This window comes from Erpetoichthys calabaricus, chromosome 10 (genome assembly GCF_900747795.2).
Source record: "Erpetoichthys calabaricus chromosome 10, fErpCal1.3, whole genome shotgun sequence".
Taxonomy (NCBI): Eukaryota; Metazoa; Chordata; class Cladistia; order Polypteriformes; family Polypteridae; genus Erpetoichthys; species Erpetoichthys calabaricus.
In genome coordinates this window covers 118,082,293-118,104,613 of record NC_041403.2, presented here as the reverse complement: position 1 = coordinate 118,104,613, position 22,321 = coordinate 118,082,293, and the positions used below count along the sequence as shown (strand labels likewise).

At 36.8% G+C, this 22,321-nt stretch overlaps 2 protein-coding genes across 2 annotated transcripts in view; both read left to right on the top strand.

The window, feature by feature from the left end:
• Positions 1 to 22,321, top strand: part of LOC114659356 (proteasome subunit alpha type-7-like) — a 592,565-nt gene that overhangs the window by 242,235 nt on the left and 328,009 nt on the right. The gene's annotated exons all lie outside the window — the stretch shown is intronic.
• The window catches only part of LOC114659359 (cadherin-like protein 26), a 67,906-nt gene that overhangs the window by 39,228 nt on the left and 6,357 nt on the right, over positions 1 to 22,321 (top strand). Inside the window, exons 7-16 of the mRNA XM_028811802.2 lie at positions 1,955 to 2,143; positions 5,861 to 6,159; positions 7,510 to 7,652; positions 10,538 to 10,768; positions 11,351 to 11,569; positions 13,100 to 13,218; positions 14,733 to 14,765; positions 17,548 to 17,649; positions 19,387 to 19,434; positions 19,908 to 19,997. Coding sequence (XP_028667635.2) covers positions 1,955 to 2,143; positions 5,861 to 6,159; positions 7,510 to 7,652; positions 10,538 to 10,768; positions 11,351 to 11,569; positions 13,100 to 13,218; positions 14,733 to 14,765; positions 17,548 to 17,649; positions 19,387 to 19,434; positions 19,908 to 19,997 — 1,473 coding nt within the window. The remainder of the gene's footprint in view (positions 1 to 1,954; positions 2,144 to 5,860; positions 6,160 to 7,509; positions 7,653 to 10,537; positions 10,769 to 11,350; positions 11,570 to 13,099; positions 13,219 to 14,732; positions 14,766 to 17,547; positions 17,650 to 19,386; positions 19,435 to 19,907; positions 19,998 to 22,321) is intronic.

The window sequence follows — 22,321 nt, the reverse complement described above, 5'->3', positions numbered from 1 at the left end:
TCCTGAAGCCACTCCTTTGATATCTTGGCTGTGTGCTTAGGGTCGTTGTCCTGGTGAAAGATGAACCGTCGCCCCAGTCTGAGGTCAAGAGCGCTCTGGAGCAGGTTTTCATCCAGGATGTTTCTGTACATCGCTGCAGTCATCTTTCCCTTTATCCTGACTAGTCTCCCAGTTCCTGCCGCTGAAAAACATCCCCACAGCATGATGCTGCCACCACCATGCTTCACTGTAGGGATGGTGCCAGGTTTCCTCCAAACGTGACGCCTGACATTCACACCAAATAGTTCAATCTTTGTCTCATCAGACCAGAGAATTTTCTTTCTCATGGTCTGAGAGTCCTTCAGGTGCCTTTTGGCAAACTCCAGGTGGGCCACCATGTGCCTTTTGCTAAGGAGTGGCTTCCGTCTGGCCACTCTACCATACAGGCCTGATTGGTGGATTGCTGCAGAGATGGTTGTCCTTCTGGAAAGTTCTCTCTCCACACAGGACCTCTCTGGAGCTCTGACAGTGTGACTATCGGGTTCTTGGTCACCTCCCTGACTAAGGCCCTTCTCCCCCAATCGCTCAGTTTAGATGGCCGGCCAGCTCTAGGAAGAGTCCTGGTGGTTTCGAACTTCTTCCACTTACGGATGATGGAGGCCACTGTGCTCATTGGGACCTCCAAAGCAGCAGAAATTTTTCTGTAACCTTCCCCAGATTTGTGCCTCGAGACAATCCTGTCTCGGAGGTCTACAGACAATTCCTTTGACTTCATGCTTGGTTTGTGCTCTGACATGAACTGTTAACTGTGGGACCTTATATAGACAGGTGTGTGTCTTTCCAAATCATGTCCAGTCAACTGCATTTACCACAGGTGGACTCCAATTAAGCTGCAGAAACATCTCAAGGATGATCAGGGGAAACAGGATGCACCTGAGCTCAATTTTGAGCTTCATGGCAAAGGCTGTGAATACTTATGTACACGTGCTTTCTCAATTTTTTTATTTTTAATAAATTTGTAAACACCTCAAGTAAACTTTTTTCACGTTGTCATTATGGGGTGTTGTGTGTAGAATTCTGAGGAAAAAAATGAATTTAATCCATTTTGGAATAAGGCTGTAACATAACAAAATGTGGAAAAAGTGATGCGCTGTGAATACTTTCCGGATGCACTGTATATTGCATATTTAAAATTCTGCTATTCTAAATATAAAAATAATTTGGTTCTTGTTGCTTTGTAGAGAATTTTTGTTTTTATTTGGTTAAAGCTGCTTGGTCAGCATTATTACCTGCTTGCCAGCAATTTTTATTATTTATATTTAATGGAGAATTTCCAGCAGTAAAATGTTTATTTGGGGTCATTTAAATCTCATAATGATAGCAAATGTATTGCTCCAAAAATAACTAATGTAACCATCATACCCCTCAGGTGAATGAACCCATAACATAACACCTCTGAGAGTTATATTCCAGATTGTTCACTGCTGTATTCCTAATTATTTGTCCTTGCATAATGAACCATATGATCTTCACCATTGTACAGTCACAATAGTCAGTGTCTGTACAATTGTATTATTTATTTTCTGTTACCTGATTATTTATCATCTGTGCCCCAAGATGAGGAACATTGTTAACTGCTAAGCACCAAATGAAATTTGAGGAATGGGTCAATACCTTTTATTTTTTTCCTGTTATTTGTGCTTCCCTGCCAATATTGGCCAAATAAACATTGATGAGCTAGTACTTTCTTTCGTATCAGTTCATTGTTGGCGCTACAAAGAAAACATGCAAAAATGTGAATTTCAGGTTTTTAAAGACATTGGCCTTTGCAATCTTTAAGCCTCCTCAGTTAGTTACATACTGTACAATACACTGTATCATAGATGGTGTTTCTGTTTCTGGAGTTCTTGCTATGAACAGTCAGGGTGCTGTCTGTTTCTGACTAACCTGACTCTATTCATTTTGTCTCTGAAAGAATAATAAAGTGAAGGTCAATGAACGAGAGACTAATGTAGAGATTTTAAGAATTAAAGTGGATGACAAAGACACGCCGTTTACATCAGCTTGGAGAGCACAATACATCATTGAGCGGGGAAATGAAAATAAAAACTTCAACTTCACTACTGACCCAAAGACAAACGATGGAGTGTTGATGGTTATCAAGGTATGGGTACATTTCTAATTTTAGTTCATTGTAATTTCTTTTTGTAGTAAACTTAAATGATGAAAACATTGAATTATTCCAAATTTTATGTCAGTAATGGTACTACTAATGATAGTAATTGTTATGCTCTTTAAAATGAAGTCAAATACAGAAATGACATGCACATAGTTACCATTGAAGGTTCTATTTACAGTAGAAAGTCACATTTTTGAGCAATGAAGTACAGTATTTTTTACTAAATAGGTGACTTAACACACATCCACAAACCAGCTTTCCAATTGACCATACTACTCATATTCCAGCTATTTCCATGTGGTGGATTCGCTCAACATCTTGCCCATCCGGAAAATACTAATTGCTGGTCTTTTTTTTGTATTATGTTTAGCCATGAATTTTTCCATTGTTGATGGACTCATTTCCCCTTTTGGCACAAACCCACTGTAGTATTGTATGCATGCCCTTAATTGCAGTCTTTAAATTTTTCAGATAGACATATGTTTCTCAGACATGCCTAGCATCTGTGAAATAATTTTCTAAAGGGTCTAGATACACACACACAGTAGCATGGCTGTAGTTTCAAGGGAAGTATACCTAAGGTTATACATGTGCCAGCATCCAGCATCGTTCCATAGTTCCTGTGTCTTTGTGTATTTGGTTTACTAACAACATAATACAATTTTGAGAAATAAGGGAATCAAACCATATGAATATACAGCAGGTCTGCAGTAATGAATGGCTAGATGAATGGATGGATGGATGGATGGATGCATGGGGTACTAAGAATAGTGTTAAGAAACAGCAATGTAGAGTTGACACAACTACAGGTGATGCACAAAAAGAAGGAAATACAGAGTGTAATCATTTTGAAATCTATGAGAGATTTGGTGATCATTCATTTGGTGATTTTTTTAAGCACAAATTTTGTTTCCTTTTTCCCAAGCAGTATATAGGATAAAACTAAAAGTGCAATACATTTTATTATTATATACATTACAAAATACATTCCAAAAGATGATGTATAGCAAACTTTAACAACAAAAATACCCAAAAAGGTGTTACTGCCCTTGCAAACATGGGGTAAATGTGCAGGCTGTGTACAGACCTGGCTGGGATTTGAACTAAGGACACTGACACAGTGAGGCCTATTTCTTAGCCAATCTATTGCTTCTTTGAATCATTTCCTAAAAAGCTTTACATAAAGCTTAAGCTAAAGGTAACAGTGGGAAACTGGATTTATTTGAACTACCTAAAGTACCCAGCTTTGCCCAGGTATATTTGTAGAATGGGTTAAAAAAGAAAGCAAAGTTTGTGTTTTTAAATGGTGACCCTGTTGTTATTACTAGCTGTCCCTTGCATTATCCATATTGTCTCTCTATCAGTGTCTCTTCTCTCGTGAGTTGAGAATTTGTTCTTTTTGGGTCTGATTGGATTCCAGAGTTGTGGTAACTCCTTGCTGTGTTGAAACCATGAATGCTGTTATGTCTCACTCATCCTTTTAGTTCGAGGTGGACAGTTCATAGTCCTTAAATTATGATGAAAAGTCAACAAAGCAGGATTTAAACAACAGAACTTCAGTTCTTCCTTGAGATGTCCTATGCTTCCACTCTCGATTAAGCCTCACCCAACATCCCCTTGCAAAAGCGCGGGATACTCCATTTTATATTACAATAGATAGAAACAGCATGCAGTGTTGCCCAGGTTAAGTAATTTTAAGTTCTGGTCATTTTGTCTGCTAGTCTGGATTCAGTTTCTTTGGATGTTTCATTTTCTCTGAGCCAGCAGACAGCACTGGTGTTCAAACTGTAGCACAAAGGAGAAAAAAAAAAAGAAAATCATTGGGAGCCCCAGGGTCACAATTTTGGGTTCTAAAGTGGTCTGCCTTGTTGTTTATGGTCCTAGAGAACAGCTATGCAAAATTTGGTCCAGATTAGTCAAAGGGTTAGGATTGTATAGGGAACATACAGACAGACACACAGACATTCTAAGTTGTATATATAGATAAATGGAACTAATGTTAGAATGGCAGTTTACTTTTTTCACAGTGAGATCATATTCTTGTTTTTTTCAAGCAGTTTTCCAAGAAATACAGCAGAAGATTTTCAAACATTGTTGTTTTATAGTAAACATTTACACTTTCTGTAATTTGTATCAAAACCAGTTCAATTACAGTGATCCCTCGCTATATCGCGCTTCGCCTTTCGCGGCTTCACTCCATCGCGGATTTTATATGTAAGCATATTTAAATATATATCGCGGATTTTTTGCTGCTTCGCGGGTTTCTGTGGACAATGGGTCTTTTAATTTCTGGTACATGCTTCCTCAGTTGGTTTGCCCAGTTGATTTCATACAAGGGACACTATTGGCAGATGGCTGAGAAGCTACCCAGCTTACTTTTCTCTTTCTCTTGCGCTGACTTTCTCTGATCCTGACGTAGGGGGATTGAGCAGGGGGGCTGTTCGCACACCTAGACGATACGGATGCTCATCTAAAAATTCTGAAAGATTATCTTCACGTTGCTATCTTTTGTGCAGCTGCTTCCTGAAACAACATGCTGCACGGTGCTTCGCATACTTAAAAGCACGAAGGGCACGTATTGATTTTTGATTGAAAAACAAACTCTGTCTCTCTCTATCTCTCTCTCTCTCTCTTTTTGTCTGCTCCTGACGGAGGGGGTGTGAGCTTCCGCCTTCAACAGCTTTGTGCCGCGGTGCTTCGCATACTTAAAAGCCAAACAGCCCTATTGATTTGTTTGCTTTTCTCTCTATCTCTGTGACAGTCACTGCTCCTGACGCGCACTCCTTTGAAGAGGAAGATATGTTTGCATTCTTTTAATTGTGAGACGGAACTGTGATCTCTGTCTTGTCATGGAGCACAGTTTAAACTTTTGAAAAAGAGACAAATGTTTGTTTGCAGTGTTTGAATAACATTCCTGTCTCTCTACAACCTCCTGTGTTTCTGCGCAAATCTGTGACCCAAGCATGACAATATAAAAATAACCATATAAACATATGGTTTCTACTTCGCGGATTTTCTTATTTCGCGGGTGGCTCTGGAACGCAACCCCTGCGATGGAGGAGGGATTACTGTACTTTATACATATCAAACATACATTGTGATGCCGTGGGGCACGTACAGCCACCCTAACCCCGACACAGGCACGTAGGACATAAATTGTCACACAGCACATGGTTTATTTACAATTTGCACTCCACAGCACAAGTCCTGGTGCCCAACGAGCTTCTTCCGGCAGCACTTCCGGTAGTGGCTGAAGTGCTGCCAAATAGGGCCCTGCAAGTGTCCAGGCGCCACGGGCCCCAGCAGGGTTGAGCTTCCATGGAATCCAAGGGGGCTGCCCTCTGCCAGTCCTGGGGAGAAATGATCTCTTGAAAATACTCTCTCCTCCAGTCCTTCCATGGTCGGGGCATCCCGGCTGGGTAAGGTGGTCTGCCACATCACGTATTCCGTGAACAAGTGTTAACAGTTTTCAGGCTAGATTTTTTACAGTGAAGCATAAGTATGTGACTTGACATTTACATTCTCTGATTTTTAAAATTTAACGTAGGTAAAGGGAGACTACTGTGCATATGGCAATGAAATTTTGTAAAGTTAGAAAAGCTGGGATTGCTTGCTCAAAAGACTGTAGATTTGATGAAATGGCAGTAACTGTGTTTTTTTTAATTCTGTCACCGTGCTATTTTCTTCTTCTGTGTTCTATAGCCACTAGATTATGAAACTGCAAAAAACATCAATTTCAATTACAAAGTGGAGAATGAAGCTCCCTACTTCTGGTGCAAGGTGAAGGAAAGGACCCCAAACAGTCTTTGGCAACTTGACAATTATATAGAACCTCGCAGTGGTGGAAACAACCTTTTAATTGAAGTGCAAGATGTCAATGACCCCCCCAACTTTGTACCACCTATTAATAAAATTCATCTTGAAGAAAATGCCCCAGTTGGGACTCTCCTAAACACTTTTACAGCTAGAGACGAGGATGATCGACTTATAAATGACTTTGTGTAAGTTTCTAGTTTAATTTCTAGTTTTAGTTTATTTAGTGGCAGTAACAAATATTTTATCCATCCAAATCACATACAGCATATGTATCATTGAGCCATGTTACTCTTCTTCACTTACTGACTGCAGCAGGAGAAATTACTTTAAATATGAGTGTATGTGTCCTTTTGGATTTGGATACAAGATCAATGAAGAACACAGAAATCTCCAGGAGTTATGGAGAGACTAATGTAGAATCCAGAGTTTAGAAAAGAACTGAGATGAGCCATACACAGTACAAACAGAATTATTTGACTATGGTGTAAACTAAGTCCTTGAAAACAGCTGGAGTTTTGTTTTATTTCTGTGTCTTTGTTATAGCTACTGTATGTAATATACTCCAAACTCTTCATATGTCTACATGTGCTGAATGTAAGTGGTGAAAAAACTGAAATCTCATAGAAATCACCTTTAATGAAACCTTTAATTAATATATACTGATTGTGCTAAGTCAAACACCCAATGAAATAAACACAATAATACAATTAGAAATGATTTTCAACATAAATGTAAAGTATGTGAGTCTGAGTTCACTACATAGTTATTCCAGTTGTCAACCCCCGTCAAACCATTGAATCTGGTATTAATGATAGGCACTTAAGCAGTCTAAACTGACTAATTTGCCCTCATTAACTGGGCTGCTTTTGAAAGTAATATATGAAGCTGCTTTTCTATCACTCCAGATATTACTTTACAAAATAAGAAAAAGACAAAGAGGTAAAAAAGCACAAGAAACTTAAAAAACTGAATCTGTCGTTCTTATCAAAGCACATACTCCTCTCACCTCAGGGCCATAGCAGTGGGTGAAGGACAGACTTGCCCATTTACTGATTCCAATTAGAAACTGAACTGATCTTCAAGGCATTTTGGCAATGTACCTACCCTGTGCGCCCCTGCTGTGGCCATTAGGGAGGAGGTACTAAGACTAACTCTAAAGCAGGTCTTTCTAAACACATTTCTTACTCTTGCCAGTAGAATAGCCGCAGAGTACATGGTTTAGCTGGCTACACCTGCTAGAACATTTCTAATGGCATTTTCTGATGTAGAGATTTCTTTTTTTTTTTTTCTCTTGTAGTTTTCCTCATCTGTTTTCCTATTCTTAACCCCTTAATGATAATATATGGAGGAAAGCAACCATTTTAAAATAAAAAGGAGAAAAGCTTCATACCCAAAGCTGACCCACTGAAAAAGTAGTTATACTACTGTACAAGTAATGTGCATAAAAATAAAATTTCATTCTATCAGGTACATAGGGTTTAGAGTATATGTAGTAGTCCTTAAATAAATGCATTTTTGTTTTCTCAATTCTTTAGGTACTCAGTTGCAAAAGATGATGCTAATTGGATTTCTATAAACCCTAAAACTGGTGAAATCAAGACAATCAAAGTACTGGATCGAGAGTCTCCTTTTGTTATTAATAATACATACACAGCCATTCTATATGCTATTGATAATGGTAAGTAACGGTGTAACTTTAAATTAAATTAAATTCTTAGTACTCTTATGATGGAGAAGAACCTAGACAAATGAAGAAAAGTATAAAAACAAGAAAAAGTAGTAGAGGTGACCGGCAGCCATGTCAAAATAAGCCACACCGCTTGCTGGGGCTTTGTAAAATGTTCCATGATGTTATGGTTTAAGTCCTGGTTTATTCTTCATTCATATTAGACAATAAAACAAAATGACAAAAGGAATAAAAAGGGACATACCAAAATACAGTAACAAGTTATGAAACACAATTATTATGTTAGTGTGATTTCACCAACAACAACATTTAGTTATATATCATATTTTCATATATGAAAGTATGTAGCTCAAAGTGCTACTAATAATAATAGCTAAACAGAGTTTCAAAAGAAAATAAAAACTAAAGAACAGTTAACAGTAGAGAATCATAATATCCAGCTCAATTACACTGTATTGCAATCTTTTCAGTTTGCTCATTAGAAAAAAAATATAAATACTGTCTTATTTCACAATGGAAGAGATAAATCCATGGTGTTGAATGCTTCTTCAGATCCAAATATTTTGTGATTGTAGTGTGTTTCACCAAGAATGAGGCTGCAGCACAAACAGTCTCAGATATGAAACCTTTAATTAGTTATTCAGGAAAGGTTAAACATTTGAATTCTAAAGCAGAAAAGAAAAAAACAAAATTAGATCAAGTTAAGTTACTTGAATAGCCAATTTGAGTCCACCCTGAGACAAAATATAATTACACTCATAAGCAGTTGCTCATGAAAACATGTTAATGGAAACATGTGGAGAGAATTATTGACAAAAAGGTAATATAAATTCCAAGCTTAGAGCAAAGACATGATTTTTTTAAGTCAGAATGGGGCTACAAATTAGTGTTGTGTCTCATACTTTGGAGCCCAGCCTGATTGTCATGTAGTTCAGAACTTACCACTATCTGGAAAGTGCTGGGCATTGAGAGTAGACAGTCCTTGAAGGTACTAACCATACTGTATATAATAAGATTTTTTCTGTTTAAAATGATACCAAACAATGTTGATAAGAATGGTTTTATGATGAGTTCCAGAATATCTTCGACATATCTTCACAAATTCTAAATTCATGTAACAATTAGCATATGCAGCTGGCTGGTAGATATCTCCCCACACTATGTCCTCTGAAATTCTGGGGTGGTGTGTCTTTAGAGAATGTGTGCATCATTGTTTGCATCACCTCCATGTTATTCAACAAGTCATCAGTCCATTGGAAGAAGCAGAACACATTGTCCCAATGATATAGATCCAAGATGCAGAAGCCCAAAGACAGTTTATACACAGTTCACAGTGCCAAGCATTCATTGGAAAATGTAGTAATGAAGGCCATGAATGGAGATGAATTACTACAAGTCATCAGCCAAAAGCCCAGGGGATTAGCCAACTGCCAGTATATTTGTCAGTGCCTGCCCACTTTCACAACCATTCAGCCAAGATTTGGTACCATACATCATGCTGGCCACTTGACCTCACCGCCCCCCCAATTCAATGATTTGGTCAGTATTACATTCATTCTGTTGTTCACTGTACTGATGAATGTTGTCAGTGAATTCTTGACTGGCAGTAAACAATCTGAGATCACCATGATCAGACATCATTCATGTTCTACCACCACTGCATTAAGGCACACATAAAAACAAGCACCAAGAACAGGAGATTAAAAAGATTTATCACCAAAAATAGCAAGGTACTGAGCCAAAAGACCTGCTGAGCCAAAAAAAAACCATCCAAATTCAATGTCAAAATTCACACACAGAAGTTCAGACTTGCTAAAAGAGTTAGATTAACTAAATGCAGTGCAAAGTCTGTTTTAGAATCCAGAAACTTGGATGCCTGCATTACTGTGACACCATCATTAAATGGAAATGGCAGTCATGACAGCATGTTGTGATGAACGGCCGGGTTCCATGCCCGGCCGGGACGCCCCTGCTGTGTATGTTCCAGGGGAGCAGCCATGGACAGCTCAATACCTCCCCCAGGGCACTTGGTGGCAGCCTCCCTGGCTGACGATGATTCCCCAAACTCCCGCAGGGCTCCATGGGAAATGGAGTCCTCCACAGCTTGGTTGGGGCCCGGGGTGGCCGCTAGGGGGGGCTGTCTCCTTCCAACAGCCCGGCTGGACGATTCTACAGCCCCACCCGGAAGTACAATTAGGACCAGGTGGTCAAGCACCTGGAACACTTCCGGGTGGGTTATAAAAAGCGCCAGCCACCACCACTCGAGAGCGAGAGTCGGGAGGAGGAGGACTGAGCCTGAGGAGGAGTGGTGGTAAAGGAAGAGAAGAGTGTTGTGGATTTATTGTGAGTGCTTTGGGACTGTATTGAGCCTGTGGCACACGGGGAAGTCGTGCCCCACGGCTGAAGAAAAATAAAAGTCCATTGATTTATTACATGCCTCTGTGTTCTTCTGTGCCGGGTCAGGCGCTTATATAGCACCTTTGTTACAATGTATAGTGCTGTCATCAACCATGTAACTGGCAGTGAATGCTGTTGCCAACAACAAAGCAGATATTACAAAAGACAAACACAAAATGGCACCTCAATGACATCACCCACAAAACATAAAAAAAGAATTACTTATTAATAACAAAAGAAAATTGTGCCTAAATTGTTCTAAAGGGTACAAAACTGACGTATACAAGTAATGAGAACCAAAATCAGAGCAGTTGAATTATATGATGAAGTCCTCTAGTGGCAAAGTGAAATTTTGATTATTATAAGAATTGCAACTACTTCTGGGTAGTTTTTTTTCTCACAATATACAACACATTTCCGTAGGAAATAATGTGACAAGCAATGGTAAATATTTGTCTAAAACTGTTTTTCTTACTTAGGTAAGCCCCCTGCTACGGGAACAGGAACTTTAGTTATCAACCTGAAGGATGTCAACGATTGTGTACCTCATCTTAACCACACTCACATTACCATGTGCCGGGGGAACACAGCCTCCATGGCAAACATCTCCATAATAGATGAGGACCAAGAGCCATACTCTGGACCTTTTACATTCACTTTGCTTAACAAAGACCAGTTAAAAAACAGTTGGAGACTTGATTCAACTTATGGTAAGAGTGTAAAACATTATGAATTAATTTTAAAAAGGTTTTCTTCAACAGATAAAAAATGTAGGTTGCAATGATTTCTTTTTCTATTGGTCTGTGGGATTGTGTCTATATTTAGAGCTTCATTTTATATGCACTCTCACATGCAGATTGTTATTAATCATCAGTTTTATATGTCACTTTGTGTACTTTTCTTAATGCTTTTTATGAACATTTTAACCCAAGAGTAAAATTCTTGATAAAATCAAGTGATTTCATAAGATTTAAAAGCAAACCAGAGGTAGGTTGCAAATAATATTCCTTAGCTGTAAACTCTGCTGCTTTGCACTCAAAGGCATGATGTACTGCAATCAGATTACCTATCAATAAAAAATTGTTATCTTAAAGCAAAGTTAAAACAAAACACAGATGGGTGAATCTAGTGGACTGAGAATAGAGGGAAGTCAAAGAGATATTTGCCTTCATTAAGCCATGAACGGCTATAGTTTGCACAAGAGTACATTGTGATGTTTTCCCAACTGTAACTTTTTTTTTGAATAGCATATCTGATCATTACACCTTTCCTAATTCTAAATTTTCTCACAGGGAACACTGTACATCTCATCAAGGAAAGTCGAGTAGAACTTGGCACTTACGTTCTTGAAATGGAAATCGCAGACCAGCAGGGTGAAACTGTCAAACAGAACTTAACTGTCATTGTGTGTGACTGCACAGGCAACATTCCAGTTTGCACAAGGTCCATGCATACTGGGATTGGGTTCAGTGCCATTTTTGTCATTCTAGGAGCAGCATTGTTTTTGTTGGGTAAGCAGACTGCATTTTAATTTTCCTTCTTTTACTGTAAAGGATAAATTAGGTATTTTTCAAGTTGAAATTATTTCTTCACAATCCTGTCACTTAATTTGCCACTTAAAATTGTGTTCTAAAGTGAAGCATTTTTAATTACATTTAAAAAATATCTCACCTGTTAGGATACTGGAGTCCAAGAATGACAAAGATTTAGAGTTAAGAAAATATGCCTTTTGCATTTATGAGGCATCCTTATGATAACAAATGGAAACTAGAAATAAGTATTTTATCACAGATTCTTGGTCCTACTTTCTTGAGGGAAAGATCATTTGTCTGCTTTCAGTGGCCATCAAAGGTGGAGTTGTGACAACCCAAAGCTGAATCCCCAGGGTGTTCTACTGTACTTTGTGTGTTATTATTTTACAAAGCCAATGGGGTGAGATGCATACCCAATGGCATTGAAGTGAATTTCATTGTACTTTGTACACATATCAATAAATGTGAAGGTGGTGAGTTGGCATTAATAAATTGACCCACGTGTGTGTGTTCACCTTGCAATGAACTTGTGCCTTGTGTTGTTCCTGCCACTTTGTGATCCTGCCCTGGATAAGTGGGTCAGCAAGATGGATGGATTATTTTTAATTATTATTATTCGTGCCTGTAGCAGAAAAATATATGAATATATTAAATGGATGAAAAATACTGAGCACATCTATTATGATGAGGATGTTATTATTAATATTATTATTATTAGACCATTATTATAATCCAGCTGCTGTTCATGCCTTGCATCCAATGTTTGTTGGGATAGGCTCCAGTAGTCCCACAGCCCTGACCTGGATAAGGGGATTACAAAGATGACTAGATGGATGTATTATTATTATTATTATTGTTATTATTATTATTATTATTATTATTATTATTATCGGGCCACACAGTAATAGCACTGCTATCTATTAGTAAAGGAGACTGGGGTTTATGTTCCAGGTGTTCCCTGCATGGAGTTTGTGCTAGCCACCCCACCCTCTGCAGTGCTCCAGTTTCTACCCACAGTCCAAACACAATTGTCTAAGAATTCCTAATTTTTGAGGAAATTAAATTACTCAAACTTCTTCATCATCTTCAATCCATCTCAAAGACAGAAGCTGTATTGATAAATGTATATATACAGTAACTGTGAACCCAAAATATTTTTTCTAACATAAATCTAAAATATTTGCTCACAGACCCGAAATCTTTAGCCATTTTTGCATTTGTTTTAGACACCTGCATTTTGTTCCATCATTCATATTTTGGTTGTGTGGATGCAAAACATAATGTCTGTATTTCTTCTGTTATGCAAATTTCAGAGTCAGAGAAATTTCATATAATTTAATATTCTTATCTCATACTTTGACACTGGCAAATAGTGAACCTCAAGCTATTATGGCCAGGCTCAGCGTGTCAGATTACCAGAGCTATCTTCAGATGAAATCTCAGCCAGAAAGTTCATTTTTGCGGTTGGTCTACCTTTTAAGTATTCCTGTCTTTTCTTTCTCTTTTCAGCTGCCTTACTTGCTCTCCTTGTCTGCAAATTCCACTCTCCAGAGGTACAACAAATAAGTGGAGAAAACAACTGTTACATAATAAATTATAATCAAGAGGAAAAGGGAACTGACCCTATGGTAAACTAGCTAATTCTTTTCAAAACCTGTGCTTCATTTGCCTATGAAACAATGTACTGTGTGCTAGTTTTGGGAATGTGAATACAAAGTATGCAAATGTTTAATTTACAGTATAAACCTTAGACCAGTGACAAGAAGAAATGAGGCAGATTGCAAGTTTAAATGTTTGTCATTACCACAACTGTTATGTGCTGTACATAAATATATATATGAAAACTTTAAAACTTGAGGTGTCATAAACTTGGAACGTTTCCTTCAAATCAATCTTACCTATAGGGTTCTAGAGACATGTACTGATCAGAAAGCAGTTTGAATCCAGAGAAAACCAGTTTGTCCCCAGACTGATGTTTAGGTATATCACAAAAAGGAATACAAAGTTAACCCCTTCCTTGCTTAATGTATGTTAATTAAAAGTCACACGAACATTCAGTGGACAGACTTTACTTGTGTAACTGTTCATTTATATATTTTTTACTTGTTTGCCACCACCATGTTTATTTATCTTGTGGTAGTAAATTTCAAGTTATTCTGACAGAAGACAGAGAGAATTTACTGTTTGACACCTTCTAAATGTCAGTTTATTGAAGCAGTTAGATGGTGGAATCTCTAATACCAATCCATGATTTTCAGAAGAAAGGTTGGGCTCTACTTCTTGGAGCATATTGAAACCATTACGAGATAAGCTGTATCTTCAAATTAAATGTAAGCTTCAAGTACCACTTACTTTACTTCTGAAAGTGCGGCACTAGCTTATTATGAGGTCGATCCTGATTATTTTTTAGTGATAGACAGATTATTTCAGTTAGCAACAAAACCAGCAACAGAAGTCAATCTTTATATGAAAACCATACCATTGTAAGCAAAATTAATCAGACACAGTATCATGTAAATTGTTACCAACTAAACAATTTTCTAAAATATTCTTCTAAAATGCATTTCTTTTCCCAGTTGCAAATCATTAATATAATTTCCAGAGGTTTTTCATATTCTGTCTCATTGTAATTGTGCAATTGTTACTTAAAATCAGCTACCTCTAAAATTGCATCCACTGCCAGTGGAACATAAGAACAAGATACAGTAGGTGCTTACTCTTTGAGCTTCCTTCCATGAAACAAAAGCAACAAGATAGAGTTTCAAATTATTGTTATTGTTATTATTTTTATTTAAGCAATTATTTTAATGTAGGTGCTAGTGCAATGTTTTATCTTTCCAAACCTTCTGAACCTGTCACAGCAGAATGTCACTGCAAGGAGAGAGTAAATAACTTTCAACATGAAGTGAAACCCAAGTTTTATGGTACTTTTTTGTTTGCTGTGCACTTAAGTACATTAGTTTTTCCAGAAAAGTGCATGAAATGTTGTAGTAAATAAAATAAGTCGTATCTCTGTTTTAAATTGAAACATGTCTAAATGATTTTTTTACAAAGAAGATTTTTACTAAATGTAATTCATTTCTGTAATCAACAAAATCATCATAAAATCTAAGATTAATTTTTTCATTTTGTTTTCTTTTAGCTGGATAAACTGCTGCCAGTTGTTAATGAGAAGGTACTTTTTTTTTCAGAAAAATAATTTTTTCCTTCTGATGCTTATACTAACTGCTGCATGTATTGTATATGATTTTATTGTATTTACAAAAATAGAAAATATTACCAAAGTTATCTTATTAACATTGTGGAGGATTCTAAACACAACCTCAGCACTCCAATGAAGTGTTCAAAAATGGAAAGAAGGCATTTCATTTTAGGATTAATTAAATACAATAAAAATTAAAGACCAAATAACAAATATCTGTGTTTGTGTAGGTGTACAAAAAAGTTTATACTTGCTGCTGAATAAAAAGGCAGTACCTACTCAATTTACACAGACACACACGTGAAAGTGACTGTGTCTGCCAGCCCCATCATTCTTAGACCACTCTTCATGGAAGTATTATTCCTGCTCTGAATTTGTCTCTCAGGAAGTAGATAGATAGATAGATAGATAGATAGATAGATAGATAGATAGATAGATAGATAGATAGATAGATAGATAGATAGATAGATAGATAGATAGATAGATAGATAGATAGATAGATAGATAGATAGATAGATAGATATGGGTTTACTTTGAAAAGCTTTGCTTTCCATTCAGACTTAATGGCAGAGAACTACACTGTCTAAGGAAGCGACAGATCACTTCTTCTGTCTTAGGTTTGTATATATGATGCAAAGTTGACAGGCTGACTTACTCACTCACTCATCAACAACAGCACTATTTTCCTTTCAGTTAAAAAGCTGACATTTGGCAGGATAGTACATCTAGAGCTGTATCCACTAAGAAAGGACGTTTCAGTACATCAGTATTTCGGGGTACACCACAAATTAAACAACTAAATACACCAAAATCTCAAAAACACTTTGATTTAATTGGAACTTGGTGATGCTATAGAAAAAAAGAAAATTAGGCAACAGGTGCTTTTTTATTTGTTGATATATGTTTAATAGTGTTCTCGTGAATGTGGGATTCATAGGCACCACATCCTTTCTTCATTCTCTGTACAGTGAAATGCAACTTGCAGTTGAGCAAATGAACGCTGCCAGCACAACAGTGCCAATGACCTGGCTGAGGCTGTAATAGTGCAGAGAGATCAGACTACCACTTTATGCAAATAGACACCACTGCCAGAAGCAAAATGGGTGAAAGTTTGATGAGGCTCTTGCAGGAAGTGCTTAGCAAGGTTCTTCATTCAGTTTACACAGTATTCCCTATTCTGTTCCCTTTTTTTTAATTCCTCACGATGCTGTATAAAATACATACAAATTCAAGCTGAATTGGATTGATCAGTACACTTATATACAGTACATGTGGTTTGAACATGGGGTGGATGAATAACGGACACTTGGTGGTAAAATACATGCAGTATTGCAAAGAAGTAGGGTGTCCTCTTGGAGGTCAGACCACATGTGCCACTACACTGTGGTCTGCAAAGCACAAACGGAGAGATGCCGGTATGCTTGCCGGTCATTCTTCAAATCCTTTGTTAAACACTTCTTCAGCTCAGTGAAAAAGTCCACTGTGGACAGAACATAGAGTTGGACATTGTATATGGTTTACCATATTTCTTCTCGTCCATGCTTTTTTGTATAATGCTTAAAACATTCAATTCACTTCATGGGCAATATAAATGTTCAGCCTGTAAACATCAAAGCTGTGTGTAATACTAACATAAGTTAAGGCACAATTCAATGTGTATTGCTTCTGATCTAAACCTTCCAAAACTTTGTAACTGTACAAAAGTACAGATCAAAGTGTTAGATTCAAATCTAATTGAAGTTACTATTTTTACAAGATGTGCTACTGGGTGAAATTATATTTATACACAAAATTGCCATTATTCCTACTTAAATAAAATTGTGTTTCCAATGACCATCATCAAAAGCTAAAGTCAATCAGTAGGAAAAGCAGGAATTGATCTATGGCACTGATGGGCAGTTGTATGTAGCATATTCAAGAGTAAGAAGCTCCAGTAAACTAATAATATTAGCCCTGGTATTAAAAAATAAATAAATATTGTATACAGAAAAGTACTCTGTTAGTAACATAGCGCTATTCATACATCCGATTAACTGACACCACTATAATAAAGGCCCATTCTCTTAGGAAATTTCCCGAGCACAGCAGGATAACACTGATAGTTTGATATGAGAATAAGAATTTACTTTTAATTAGGAAACATTTGTGATGGTAGTGCTTCACAGCTCCAGTTGACTAGGTCCAAATCCTCATCCGGTCACATTCTGTGTAGATTTTGCACATTTGTCTACTGTCTGTGCGGGTTTTGCTCAAAGTATTCTCCAAGTAAGTTTACTCAAACCCATATTTGCCAGGCCAAATTGCAGTCACCTATCAACCTAACCAGCACATCTTCAAGGTGTAAGGCTCCACCAAGACAATGCCAGGATTTGAACTTAATACTGTGTAGATGTTCAGCACCAACACTGTTTGGGATACATATAGTTTTCAAGTAATTCAAAACGTAAAAAAATAAATCAATTTGCCAACTTCCTTAAGTGAGACAAAGCAGCCACTAGCATCCAAGCAGCTGTTCTCCTGTAATATTGGACTAGCATATTGAAGTGTAGCACAGTGTGGCTTAATTGATGACATGTTGGTCTTCAGGCTACAGCGTATAAAATGTATGTCTGAATGCTTACCTGCTCTATTTTGAAAACTGCCTGCTTTCTTGTTATAAAGATATTAAAATTTTCTGTATACTGTTTCTAAAAGTTTCTTTATAAAATAATGGATAACATAATTTATTGTGTGTATATATTTTTGATTTGTTTAGAATGGCAAAAGTAATGAAAACCACATTATCACCTACAAAGAGTCGAAACAACAAGCTCAACTTCACAGCTCTAATAATCCACGGAATTATCAAGTAAATCAGGTACATTTCCAGAAATTACCAATAATTATAAATTGTCAGAGTATACTTGGAGGATCCTTGTTACTTTTGTTCTTGAATTTGTTATCATCAAGTGTCCATTATTCCTGGAACAACATCTTTGACTGTCATTTGCCTTTAACCAACCAGCCTCAAAGTTAGCCTACAACACCACAAAGGAGGAAAATGTCACGTTTTAAGAGCCGATTATAAAAGAAAAAAGGCTTCTTTAGGAATTACTAAGTTGATTTTTTTCTTCGTAGCTCAGAGGAGTTGTACTTTTTTTGGAAATGAGAAAGAAAGGCTCTTTTTTCTATAGTGTGTGATTTTGACTTATTCTTCAGGCACTTTTTGGTTTATGGTTAAGATGAATTTAAACTTGATTGGTTGAATTATGAGTAAATTTCAACAACAGAGACCCAATGATATTCTCAGTCTTGTTCATTTTGTGTACTCTACTGGATATGCACTTTTATATTATTAGTGGAGTAAAATAGTTTGTGTTGGTGCATATTCTTATTGATGCTGTATAAAAATATGTGTATAACTTAGGCTTTACCAACTACAAGTGCTTTTGAGCCACTCCTCTGGCTGAGGTTCACACTGATGACTCTCTCTGCATTTTTTAAACAGACTTCTGTGAATTTCTCCTTCTGTTGCTCCTGTCCCTCAACTAATATAACTTGGTTTTCCTGAGGAACAAAGACCTATTCCTCAGTGTGACAATTCCCTTTGAATTGTGATATTATAAATTACTCATCAAAGCATTTGAGTTAGTGCTCAGGATGAAAGACATTACATAAAATAAAGATCAACTAACTTTGCCCCACATCCTGATCTGCCCGACAGAGATGACATTCTGCACTGGACATTGAAATAAGTGTCATCTACAGGGGTGGCTTCAGCTTTGTTCTGTGTTCGCACTGAACAGATCAGTCATGTACTATGGAAAGGTGCATTCTGTCACAATAGGCATTTTGTCTGTGATAAAATTTTAAATATGTTATACAAAAATCAATTAAGTTGGACAAGGGAATTAGGAGACAACATACAAACTGAAAATCCATCTATAAATCTGCACACATATTCATTAACTTTGGCCTTAGCTAGTGCATAGGACAAAAATATAAAGCATTGAGAGAAGGTATGACTGGTAAATGGAAAAAAAGTGTGATTTTCTATTTATTTATTTATTTCAAATTAAACACCTGAAACAGATGCATAGTGACTACTAGTAGCAGTAGTATTATCACATGTGCAGAGTACAGGAAAATCCTTAACTTGCATTTCCAACCAATATGCAGCATGTCACCACTGTCTTGTACCACAATAAAGAATTTGAATAAAAATACTGTACATAACTTAATTTTAATCAATAGTACAAATGATGCCCAGTTCTTCATAGAACACACATTAATTCAGCAAAATTCATTTGCTAACATGTGCACACTGAAGCCTGTCAAGAGTCTGGATTTTGAGCAAGACAGTGACTACTTGCTACTTATTTAGGGGGGCACACTGATAGGTTATCCTCAGACATAAAAGGTGGAAAAAACTTTCATCATAATTACTAAAGAATACGACTTTTTAACAGCTGTGCATATTTCAAGTGAATAATTGGTAATGTGCATTTTAAGTATATTTTTTTAGTGACTTGAATTTATTTTAATTTTAGAGAGATGATATTTTAAGAAGATTCTGATGCAGTTCTTGTTTTGTTTTGTTTGTTTTGTCTTTCAGAACATGTATGCCAATCAATTTAATGGATTCCTTTTAAATGCCACAAAGGCAAGTATCTCACAATTATTTTCTTTCAAGAGAGCACAGTGGAAGCTAAAACTTAAATTTATTACTATGGGCATAGTTAACTGAGATTATCCTTAAAGTAAACTAGAATTAGCCATTTATTACTTTTTGGGTGGTTAATATTTTTTCCACCATTCTTCCTGTTTAAAGTACAAGTTCATTAGAAATAATCTCGAAGTACAGAAGATAGACTGCTCCTTTATGAACATTAGAATTAGATAGCAAATGAACCAGAGCTTGCCAGTGTATCTTGAAAATCAAGAGGAAACAATTTAATCTGTTTCAATCTGGAAAAAGAGCAAAGTAAGTTTCTATATCTCACTAAGGCCATGGATGGATGAATTATTCTTATTTCAATACACTACTAGTTGTGCAGTATCAATTCAGATCTTGACCAAAAAGTATGCAACTTGAAATTATATATGTATTGTGATCTTTTTTCTGTTTTCAAACAGACTGTAAAAAACCCAAGCAGGACTAGTACATATCAGTACAATTATGATGTGAACACCCTGTGGGCTACCAACCGTATTTTTTTAGAAAAGGTGAGCATATTATGAGGATGTTTATTGTTATTATTTATTACTACTACTAATACTAATATAATTAATAGATCAAATAAGTGCTCTGGATCACTGCCCTGATGACACCAAAATGTATCCCCCATTTCAGTTATATTGTAAAGGAATACAGGCTTTCATCCAGTCTTTTTCTGTATTGTGCTCTACTCATTTTTTTTTTCATCAGGCCTGATAAAATGGCTATTTTCTTCTGCTGAAAAGCATCATATATGTTTTAATGAATGCATTTATTATGTAAATTTTATTATCGAAAAGCAGAACATTACATCAGCATGTTACTCAACCAAACAAATAGTAATAACATAACCCATACAATAATTAACTTCAAAATTAGTCCAGACAAAACAAAGAAAAGAACAGAAATATAAAGGAAAAAAGATGATAGAAAAATGAAAGAGGAACAAAGAAAGACTCTAGCAGAAAAGTAAGTTTTTAAATATAATACAACAACTAATAACATAAGAGTGTCAATCACTGTCAATTATTTGAAAACTTTATTAATTCATGTTTAAAAAAAATGGACATAGTAATGAAACAATTGAAATAATACAGAACTTCCCTTACCAACTCAGTTATACTTCTTCAGTTGGAGTGATTGTGTCATCAAGATTGCCTGAGAAATATGTAAAGATTTTGTCCAAATGATATTAAATGTTCTGCATTCTCAAAGCACATGGCCTAGTGATACTGGGGCTTGAAGACAGCAGTCACAAGTGGGATCTTACCATAAGGACATTTTAGACCATTTTAAGCAAAATACATGTGAAACGCTAGGAGTCGCTGTCGCCCCGTTAAACTCAACAGACAGATACGCTGACACAGGGTAAAAGCACAAAGAAGATCCTTTAATTATTTTTTCTTCTTCAAAGTGCCTTTTAAGCACTACAGCCACCGTACACAAATAAATCACTACAATACTCCTTCCTCCACACCTCCCAGCAAGCTCTGTCCTACTCCTCCCGACTCCGGCTCACTTGCTGGGTCTCCAGCAGTCTTTTATATAGTCCTTGACCCAGAAGTGCTTCTGCCCATCCGTCCACGTGACTTTCTAGCACTTCCAAGTCAGGTGGAGAACTCCTTTTCTTCAGCCTGGAAGTACATCGGAGCTCCAGCCTGTGAGCGAGGCATGACTCATTTAGTCCTGTTGCAGCTCCTCCTGGCAGCACCCACAGTACCCAACAGGGCTGAGAAAATGCACTCCAAATCCCAGGATGCTCTGCGGGAATCCGGGGCACCGTTATATTCCAGGGGAGTTGCCATCTAGCGTTTTGGGGGAGGCAGTGTCCAAAAGATGCTGCTTCTCTCCATCCTTCTATCTTCAGGGCATCCCGGTCGGGTTGAGCAGCCAACTGTCTATCGCAATGTGATCAATGAAAGATTTTTTTTTTGTTGAATTATGGAATGCTAGGAGCATATAAAACTAGAGTTTATACTATGTATGGCTGAGGTCCACTCCTTTTCTGAGATGCTAACTGAAATGTCATTCATTCTTCAATATTACCTTAGGATTATTGAAGGTTAGATTCGTTGAAATATTTTTATATTGTTGAAATGCTGTCTTGAGTCTTCATCAAGACCAACCAGGGGATAGATATGGGTTTGAGGTGTGGAAAATTGGGTAGGTTTCTTTTAACTCAACTTCTGTGCAACTAAAAAGTTAAATATGTAGTGTAATTGTTCATGAGATGCAAATACATTGTCTATATAAAGGTCTCTAAGTGTCTTAAGGCGTTTTCACACCTAGTTCATTTGGTGCATGTTTTTCAAACTCTGTTGCAATTATTACCCACTGACCAGTTCACTTACGCAGATGTGAACATGCCAATCATACTCCGGAGCATACCAAAATTAAAGGCTCTACACCTGAAAAATTGTGTCTTTAACCTGCTTTCCTTTTCTGCATCGAAATAGCCTGTAACCTTTTTTCTAACACAGTAGGGTTTACTAATTCTTCACAGTAATAAAACAGGCGGTTTTAACAGGTCCTGTAAATGCTGGGAAGGCAGAATCAAAAATAAAAAGCAACATCTGAATACAAGAAAAATTTTAAGAATATCCAAAACAGCAATGCAGTATAAGGGACTTTTTATAGGTGGAAAGGACATAAATGGCAGAATGCTGAAAGACAGTTTACAAGTCTCCATCTTGTAAATTAACCCATGGTTTTCGTAGAAATGTCTAAGAAAAAAATGTAATCTCATGTTTTCATGAAAAATGGAGATCATCAAGTTTATGATACAGTGGACTTCATTGGGGTCTTCTATACTGTGCAACAGCAAATAATATTA